This window comes from Aulonocara sp. 'chitande type north' Nkhata Bay, linkage group LG23 (assembly GCF_057382095.1).
Source record: "Aulonocara sp. 'chitande type north' Nkhata Bay isolate Kocher_YH1m ecotype deep benthic linkage group LG23, A_spYH_male_GT1.1, whole genome shotgun sequence".
Classification (NCBI taxonomy): domain Eukaryota; kingdom Metazoa; phylum Chordata; class Actinopteri; order Cichliformes; family Cichlidae; genus Aulonocara; species Aulonocara sp. 'chitande type north' Nkhata Bay.
The window spans coordinates 48,047,523-48,056,656 of NC_141365.1; the positions used below are offsets into that span (position 1 = coordinate 48,047,523).

The 9,134-nt window shown below is 43.5% G+C and overlaps 1 protein-coding gene across 1 annotated transcript; it reads left to right on the plus strand.

The window, feature by feature from the left end:
• The first annotated feature begins 1,325 nt into the window (after positions 1-1,325).
• Positions 1,326-5,636, plus strand: LOC147302867 (protein NLRC3-like). Its single transcript, XM_086284443.1, has 3 exons — positions 1,326-1,599; positions 1,704-3,489; positions 5,459-5,636. The coding sequence occupies exons 1-3, from the start codon at positions 1,326-1,328 to the stop codon at positions 5,634-5,636; spliced, it is 2,238 nt and encodes a 745-aa protein (XP_086140569.1).
• Positions 5,637-9,134: the final 3,498 nt, after the last annotated feature.

Below are 9,134 nucleotides of genomic sequence, written 5' to 3' on the forward strand. Positions count from 1 at the left end.
ACTGAGCTGATCTCCAAAGAAATGCAGAAGATTGAAGAGTCCGAGGCTGTTTATTTGTCACAGGCATCGTCATACACGTACAACACAGTGAAATGTGCTGAGCTGCTCCTGTGACTGGACAAAACATTAGAAACAATCATTAAATGAAATAATGAAACATTGTGCAGATGTAATGTTAAAGTGCTTTGTGCCACATTAGCACAGCATGTACTGACAGAGCAGTGCAAGCAGAACAAAGCAAATGAGCAAAGTGATGTAAACAGAGTAACTGAACAGAGTGAGCAGAGTAATATCAGCAGTAATGAAGCAGCAGGATCAGTGTAGCAGCGTGTGACGTCATAATGAATCAGGTATGATCTGAAATATGACAGTGAGACAAGAACATGATGTAAGGTCCTGTTTAAACCCTGATGGTGATGCTATGAGGGGAGCATGTTCTGATTTAGGACTTGGATGGTCTGAGGATAGAAGCTCCTCTCTGTTTGTGTCCTGATGGTGCAGAAGCTTCTGCCTGATTGTAGAAGGAGCTGAAGCCAGCATCATCCCAGAGGTGAAGCTCCTCTGTGTGCAGACCTGAGGTCAGATTCCTCCAGGCTGATGTTCAGGATCTACAGAAACGTGTGGTTGTAGTTATTGCTGCACTGTGTGCTGACAGCAGATACTCAGAACAAAGCGCTGCACACGTGTTCTTTACAAACATCTGTACATATCAAATATGGATCATGGCAGTGAATGAACACGTTTCTGTCATTTGTTTCATTGGCTTCTTTTTTCTGCCTGTGTTCATGTGATTAATGTCTAACACATAAACAGGTTTGTAATCAAACATCACATCATCAGGGAGGCATCATGAAACAAAGTTACTGCTGGAGGCTGAACTCAATTTGGTGGCAATGTTCAAAAATATCACTCAGATCATTTCAAAGCTTTTAGTTCTTCTTCTTCACTTCTGTAAAACAATAGAAAGAAAATCAGAACCCAGAAGTTCACTTCCTGATGACTGAACTCTTTCAAAATAAAGCTGAAAGCTCTGAATGTGACACCGCTGCTCCACCACAGTTTTTAGAGGAGGTGAAAGGTCAGTTGAAAGTGATGGATCCCAAACTTCCAGTACATCCAGTGAAGGACATAATCAGCTCTGTGATGAAGGCTTTTACTGTGGAGTTTGTAGGCTGATCACTCTGTGTTTAATAAGACAGGCAGGAACAGCAAAGGAAACTTGGATTCTGAACTCAAACACAAGTTTCTCCACTTTGACTTTTCTCTGTGACCATCAGAGCTTCTGCACAGTGTCATCAAATCTGGATGTTTGTCACTGACAGTCAATGATTTTAGTGATAAAGAAATGTGTTCACAGAGGGAGGAAGAGGAAGAGGAGTGGTGTCTGTGAGGAGGAGCAGCTGTCCTGCTGTGCTTTGTGTCAGGACGTCCTGAAGGATCCAGTCTCTACCAGCTGTGGACACTGGTTCTGCAGACAGTGCATCTCCTCATACTGGGACCAGTCTGCTTCATCAGGAGACTGGTCCTGTCCCCAGTGTGGAGAAAGATCCAGAAGCAGAGCTGGACTGCAGACAGCCAGTCAGAGCAGCTGTGTACAAAGTAAGACTGAACATCTGTCTGCTGATGGACTCATTTCTGAAAACTGGACTTCTTGTTGTTGTTCAGACATTGAAGAGTTTTCTTTCTGTTTTTCTTTCTTTCAGCAGATGTTGGTCTGCAGGAGGTTTTAGATGAACATAAGATCAGTCTGAGGAGGAGATGTGAACGTGTGACTGAAGGAAGTGATGAAACAGGAAGTAGAACCCTCCTCAACAGGATCTACACTGAGCTCTACATCACAGAGGGACAGAGTGAAGAGGTTCATAGCCAACATGAGGTGAGGCAGCTGGAGACAGCTTCCAAGATGGACGCCCTCCATGACACTCCAATCAGGTGCCAGGACATCTTTAAAGCCTTACCTGACCAACAGAGACCCATCAGAGTGGTTCTGACCAACGGCGTGGCTGGTGTTGGAAAAACCTTCTCAGTGCAGAAGTTCACTCTGGACTGGGCAGAGGGCTTGGAGAACCAACATGTCAGTGTGGTGGTTCTGCTTTCATTCAGGGAGCTGAACCTGATCAGAGAGGAGCAGTACAGTCTTCTGGAGCTGCTCCATGTTTTCCATCCAACACTACAGAAGGTCACAGCAGAGAAGCTGGCTGTCTCTCAGCTTTTGTTCATCTTTGACGGCCTGGATGAAAGCAGACTTTCATTGGATTTCACCAACAGGAAGCTGCTGTCTGATGTCACACAGAAGTCATCAGTCAGCCAGCTGCTGACAAACCTCATCCAGGGGAATCTGCTTCCCTCGGCTCTCGTCTGGATAACTTCCCGACCTGCAGCAGCCAATCAGATCCCTCCTACATGTGTTGACAGGCTAACAGAAGTACGAGGCTTCACTGACGCCCAGAAGGAGGAGTACTTCAGGAGGAGATTCAGTGATGAAGAGCTGTCCAGCAGAATCATCTCCCACATGAAGACATCCAGGAGCCTCCACATCATGTGTAGAATCCCAGTCTTCTGCTGGATCACTGCTACAGTTCTGGAGCACATGTTGACTACAGAGCAGAGAGGAGAGCTGCCCAAGACCCTGACTGACATGTACTCACACTTCCTGCTGGTTCAGACAAAGAGGAAGAAGAACAAGTACCACGAGGGACATGAGACGAGTCCACAGGAGCTGACGGAGGCTGACAGGGAAGTTCTTCTGAAGCTGGGGAGGCTGGCGTTTGAACATCTGGAGAAAGGAAACATCATGTTCTACCAAGAAGACCTGGAGCAGTGTGGTCTGGATGTGACAGAGGCCTCGGTGTACTCAGGAGTTTGTACAGAGATCTTCAAAAGAGAGTGTGTGATCTTCCAGAAACCAGTCTACTGCTTTGTTCATCTGAGCATCCAGGAGTTTCTGGCTGCAGTCTACATGTTCCACTGTTTCACCAACAGGAAGTCAGAGGTGCTGAAGGACTTCTTGGGAAAAAAATACAAAGAGTCATCTCTGGACAATTTTTTGATGGAAACACTAATAAAATCCTTCAGGAGTAAAAATGGTCGTCTGGACCTGTTTGTTCGCTTCCTTCATGGCCTCTGTCTGGAGTCCAACCAGAGACTCTTAGGAGGTCTGCTGGGTCAGACAGAGAACAGTCCAGAAACCATCCAGAGAGTCATCAAGAATCTTAAAGAAAGGAAGACAAAATCCTCTCCTGACAGAAGCATCATCATCTTCCACTGTCTGATGGAGATGAACGACATCTTATTATCTCAGGAGATCCAAGAGTTCCTGAAGTCAGAGAACAAATCAAAGAAACTCTCTGAGATCCACTGCTCAGCTCTGGCCTTCATGCTGCAGATGTCAGAGGAGGTTCTGGATGAGTTGGACCTGAAGGAGTACAAAACATCAGTAGAGGGACGACGTCGACTGATTCCAGCTGTGAGGAACTGCAGAAAGGCTCGGTGAGTCCAGATGTGATCATTAATATTATCAGTTGGTGATAGTTTAGTTACTCAGTCATAAACTGCAATCATTTCTTATTTGAGGTCACACTAGGGCTGCCACAAACGATTATTTTTGTGATTATTTGACTAATCAGATCAAAAATAAAACATACAGCTTATTGCACCAGCATGCATCTGCTGTTATATAACTATCATTAGCTTACAGCTTAGAGTTTTTAAGGTATGTGCTAACTAAAAATAAAGACCAGATGATAGTTTATTAAACTTTTAATGAAATTTGCAGATTGTAGCAACAAACAGAAAGGCCCCCAAAATGTGTGCCGAGTTCTTCAGTTTGATTTCTCCACGGTGAAAGCACACTCTGCTCCACATAGTTATGAAGATCTTTGTTAACCACATTAGCTTCACATTAGTAACTTTGTCCTCGACAGCTCGGCCATCTTCAGAACCTGCCCGGGAATTGAACTGCACATGTGCACTGGCTCCAAACGTGGGGTTGTCCTGCATAGTCAGTGGTGCAAATGTTTGCTGACCTGTATCAGTGATCACCTTTTTGTTGGCCTGGTCCCCCAGTCCTCCCACTCCCCCTGGTCCTCGGTGGATGCTGTCACTTCCTCTGACACTGGCTCACCATTTATGTTGTGTCAAAAATCAAACGTGAAGATCTAATTTACTCTAAACTCTCTGACTGTTACTAATATAGTCATAAAATATGCAACAACCACTGGAGATGGAGATGAAGCTTCAACTTGCAGAAAATAGTTTATTAAAATCAGTTTGAATAAACCCAAGGCTCAGAGCAAAAGAGACAAAAGCGCCCCCAAGTGGTCAGACAATAGACGAACAGAATAAACCCTATCAAAGACAAACACGCTGGAAGCATCTTTTCTAACACTCCAGTATTTATTAGCATTTAGTATAAATTTATTGTGACTTTGAAGACGTTCAGTGTTTCCTTTGGTATAACGGAGGTCTGACTACAGTCCAGTAAACACACTGATTAGGATTATAGATTAAACTGCAGTAAAACTTTCACAGTGTGCAGTGATGCACAGGTCCGAGTGGTTTTACACTGAAATTCTCAACAACAGGAAACTATAAGAATTTGTTACTCTAATAATAAACATAGAAGAAGAAAAACATTTTTCATTTAGAGTTGATGAATATAAATGAATTTGAACTTTACAAACCAATCAAAGACAAACTGATCCATGTGAGTTTATAACAATATTCAAAGGCTGCTGCTGGACACAGACAGGTAACATCATTTTGACTTGCTGTCACCTGGATCTGGAGTCATAAACACTGAAGCGCTGAACATTAATACAAGTCTGTTTCTGCCAACTAGTGATAAACCTGCAGACTAATGGCACAGAAAGCTAAAACGAGCCAATCATTTGTGTGTTTAGTTCCCCTGAAATCAGATGTGATATCAGCAGCTCTGAGTTCATTCATCATTACTGTCCAGTGATGAGATTTCTGCTCCGTTTGGTGACAGTCAGCAGATTTTTCCTGAGTGTGGACGTGAACAGTCGTACCTGACAGCAGCAGGTAGCAAACAGAGATCGTCTTTCCAGCTGGAACTCTTCACTGAGCTGAGCTCATTCAAAATGTTCTGGATTCAAGACAGGAAACAGTCCACATGTGTGTCTTCACTCTGACTCTGGATCAGATCTCACTGACAGACTGTGGACATTATGGAAGCCTAAATGTGACACCATCTTCCTCCTTCATCTGCAGATTAAAGCCAAACAAAGATTCTCATTAAAAGTCTGCAGGTCTGAGAGAGACTCAATCGTTGTGTCATGTCAAACACAGTAAGAAGAGCTGAAGCACAGATGTGAAGAGCAGATGTTCATCAGATTATGACCTCACTCTGTTTTGTCTTCATATACATTCAGTCTGTGTTTATAATGCAGACTTTCTGCTTTTATAATAACACATTTTGTATTTTCTATGATCACAGACTGGCTGACTGTGGACTCTCAGGGACTCATTGTGAAGTTGTGGCCTCGGCTCTGAAGTCCATCCCCTCCCATCTGACAGAACTGGACATGAGTAAGAACAAGCTGCAGGATTCAGCAGTGAAGCTTCTGTGTGCTGGACTGGAGAGTCCAAACTGTCGACTGGAGACTCTGAGGTGAGTTCACTGACTGCAGCTGTTGTTGTGTTTCTATATTTCAGATCTTTGATATTTGAAACGTTCTTTAGTTCCTAAATGTTCAGAATGTGTCTGAAGACAAATGTGAAGACGTTTGAGTGCTTTCAGAAATGTTGTGTCTTTCCAAACGACTGAACAACAGTTTTTCCTCTTGGCTCCAAATAGAAGTGACAGACTTGAGCAGGGTTCATTTAAAGGCTGACAGAAGTGGAGTGGTGACGGGGAGATGTGTGTCTGGACAGCTTTTCAGCCTCCACAGGTTCATGTTGTGCTCCATCAGTCAGTGAAGATGAAGTCAGTACTGGTGAGGCTGTAGAGTGTGTGAGGGATGTGAATGAGGCTGTTGGAGATCTGATGATAGCAGATAAAAACAGGCTGCAGAGACTTTGAGCTTGTGTGGAAACAGACAGAGAAAAGAAAGACATGAATGTCAAAGCTAATAAAGGTGAAGTTAGGAGCTGTGATGATGTTCATGTATCAGAAGCTGATCGGGTTGCTACAGAGACGACCCACACAGCTGCTGTGGTGAGGTTTGTGTTAAAGCAGAGGAACACAGGCCCAAACATGACAGCAAAGCAGGTTTCAGGCTCTGTGAGAGGATTTCAAACAGAAGCTGGAGAAGAGAAAGGACTACAGAAAGAAGGCAGCTGAGACCAGTCCAAGTGTTTCCATGGAGCCCAGTCTAACATTCATTTATACACTAACGTACAGAAGTGAACGGGAAAATGAATCCATAGTTTCAAATGTAGAAATAGTTCTCAGTTCATTTACAGAGTTTAATACAGTTCATGAGGAAATGTTCAGTTCGATTCAATTCGATTGGAATCTGGGAAATTTTGCCTCAGACAGAAATATTATAATTCAGTACATTTACATATTTTTGTGTCTATAAAAGGGAAGCTGGCACTTTCCAGACTTCATCAAATGTGTGAGCATCACAGCAGAGGCCTTTGTGTCAACGTAGCTGAAGATAAAACACAGAAAAACATGAAGGTGATTTTCCTGTTCTGGGATTTTATAGAAATATTCTGCAGTAGATCAAAAACGAAAGAAAACCATGAATCAACACATGAACATTACCTGATGCTGCTGAAGTGAAGCAGAGCAAAGTTACAGTGTTTTTATTAAAGACACAACTGAGCGTTTTGCAATTTGCATAATTTTAAAAAGTTTAAATTTGTTCAGTATTGAACAGCAGAAATTAGGTTTTCTTTTCGAAAGCAAGTAAAAGGAAAAAAACAGCGGCCGACAGCGCTGTAAACAACGGTAGACTTGTGCGTAACAAGCAAGCGAATAATGCAGAAAACAGATTTTAAACAGGAAACTGTTCTTGAAGTACAGAGAGAGAGAGAGAGAGAGAGAGAGAGAGAGAGAGAGAGCTGTGCATGAAGTGTGATTTTATTGTGGTGGAAGCAAAACAGCAAAAGTCAGAGTGAGTTCATGACGATGTTTATGTGAAGCGTAGTTTGGATCTTCTTTTGCTGCTGGTTCAGTCAATATTGTTTGTAGAGAGATAAAACTAACAGCTTCAGAATCGAGCGCAAAAAGGACGTAAACACAAAGCGTGGACCCGCCGAAACATCAGAATCGGCGAGCTGTCGGCTTTCAGCCCCGACCGTGTCTGTGCCGTCAGTGAGAAAGGCGACATCTCACTGATTCTGATGTGTCGGCGGGTCCGAGCTTTGTGTTTACGTCTCTGTGCAGAATCCGTGTTCCTGCTCTCATTTACTGTTTCAGCTGTTTGGTGGTTGTTAAAGTTTTGTGAGGTTTAACCTGAGATTCTGACATTTCGGGCAAAATAAATTAATATTAAAAAATTGATTCAGGATTTTAATTAATCAATATCACGTTATCCAAGCTAGAATCGATTTTAATCGATGAATCGATTATTAAAACCCACTCCTAATTCAAAGCACTGAAGCATCGACTTGTTCCATTATCCAACAATGAAAACAGGAAACACAGACAGCTGGCCTTCAAAGTAAAAGCTGCTCCTTTTGAAACATGTTGGTGGTAAAATGTAAGAAGAGCTGAAGCACATAAATGATCTACGTGCCAAAATATTAAACACAGTTGATATATTTGTGTGAGTGTTGTGATTCAGGTGTAGATGTAATAATGTACATATAGCAGAGTTTCCTCTTCTAGATCAGCTGATCAGAGTCGGGCCAATCAGCTCTGAGCATGCTCAGTCTGAGTTATGGAGCCACATACTATGATTCACCATGGCAACGGCATGAGCAGAGGCTCCGTGTGAATCCAGAGGAGCAGGAACATGAATGATGACAGTAGATGTTTGTGTGAAAGTGCTGGAAGCAAATGAGTGTGTGATGTTCTTTCAGTGTTGCACTTTGTAGACGCTCCCTGAGCACTGGTCTCACAGCCAGCTGCACATAGAGACCAGTGTTGTTAGTCCAGGTCAGAAGATGACTTGTTGGAATGAAAATGAGCTTGTAGTTTGTCTGCTTTAATAATGTGACTGGAAAAAGGTGTTGGACTTCAAATATGTCCATTTCTGTCACACTTCACCTTTAAAAGTGAAGCCATGTGGTTCCTGGAAGGAAAAACACGACTTTTTCAAGTCTTTGTCCTGTTTTTATGAGAAATGTACGACTTTAATGTGAAACATTCAGAGTTTTTTCTCTTGTTGTGTTTGTTTGAAGCTGCTTCCTGTTGGCTTCAGCTGTTTGGAGTTTCCATTTTCTAAACTTCTACATTCTGAACCTTCTTCAGCTCTGAACAGATGATGAAACACTGAATGATTTCAAGCACTTTGTCTAATAAACTTACATCTTTCATTCTCTATACAGTGTCTGTGGTTTGTCAGATATTGGCCTTGATTATCTGGCAGCAGCGCTGAAGTCCAACCCCTCGTATCCCACAGAGGTGGACCTGAGTGGAACCTACAGCAACCTGCAGGATCCAGGAGTGAAGCATCTGTGTAGTTCACACGGCCTCAGATTGGACCGAGCTCCCTGGATCACTGCAGCATCCTCAGCTGGTACATGGACGTCTCTGCTCCTCAGTCTTGGAGCCCCTGCAGGTCCGTCCACACCACCAGGGTCTTCTCACTCACCTTTCCTTTGTCCTGTAGCTCCAGCTGGTGAAGCTTCAGTTTTCCATGTTGGTAACAGTAAACTACAGCCTCTGCTGTCAGCTGGGTAACTAAACAGAGCTGCAGCACGTCTCTGCGGTGGTGCTACATCCAGCCTGCAGACGGCCGTCTACATGTTGTAGTGGTTTACAGTCACCAGGGGGCGCTGTCCCAGCCATGCAGGCAGTGGGCTGCTCTGCTTGTGCTGTTGTTGGTGAAGCTGAAGTGAAAGTGATAGGTTTGTAGTTTGAACCTATCCACTGGAACGTTAAGGACAATCTGCTACGCAGCAAAAAGCAAGACACAAGGCACCAAAGTTCTCTGGTTTACTCATGCATGAGGGAGACCTGGCTGGAGCCAAGCGTCGTTCCACCACTTGACCACCAT

Excerpts from the sequence above, each read along its gene's own strand:
- LOC147302867 (XM_086284443.1), top strand. The coding sequence starts at position 1,326 with ATGATTTTAGTGATAAAGAAATGTGTTCACAGAGGGAGGAAGAGGAAG. Across the intron at positions 1,600-1,703 it reads TCAGAGCAGCTGTGTACAAA|CAGATGTTGGTCTGCAGGAG; the intron begins GTAAGACTGAAC and ends TCTTTCTTTCAG. Across the intron at positions 3,490-5,458 it reads AGGAACTGCAGAAAGGCTCG|ACTGGCTGACTGTGGACTCT; the intron begins GTGAGTCCAGAT and ends CTATGATCACAG.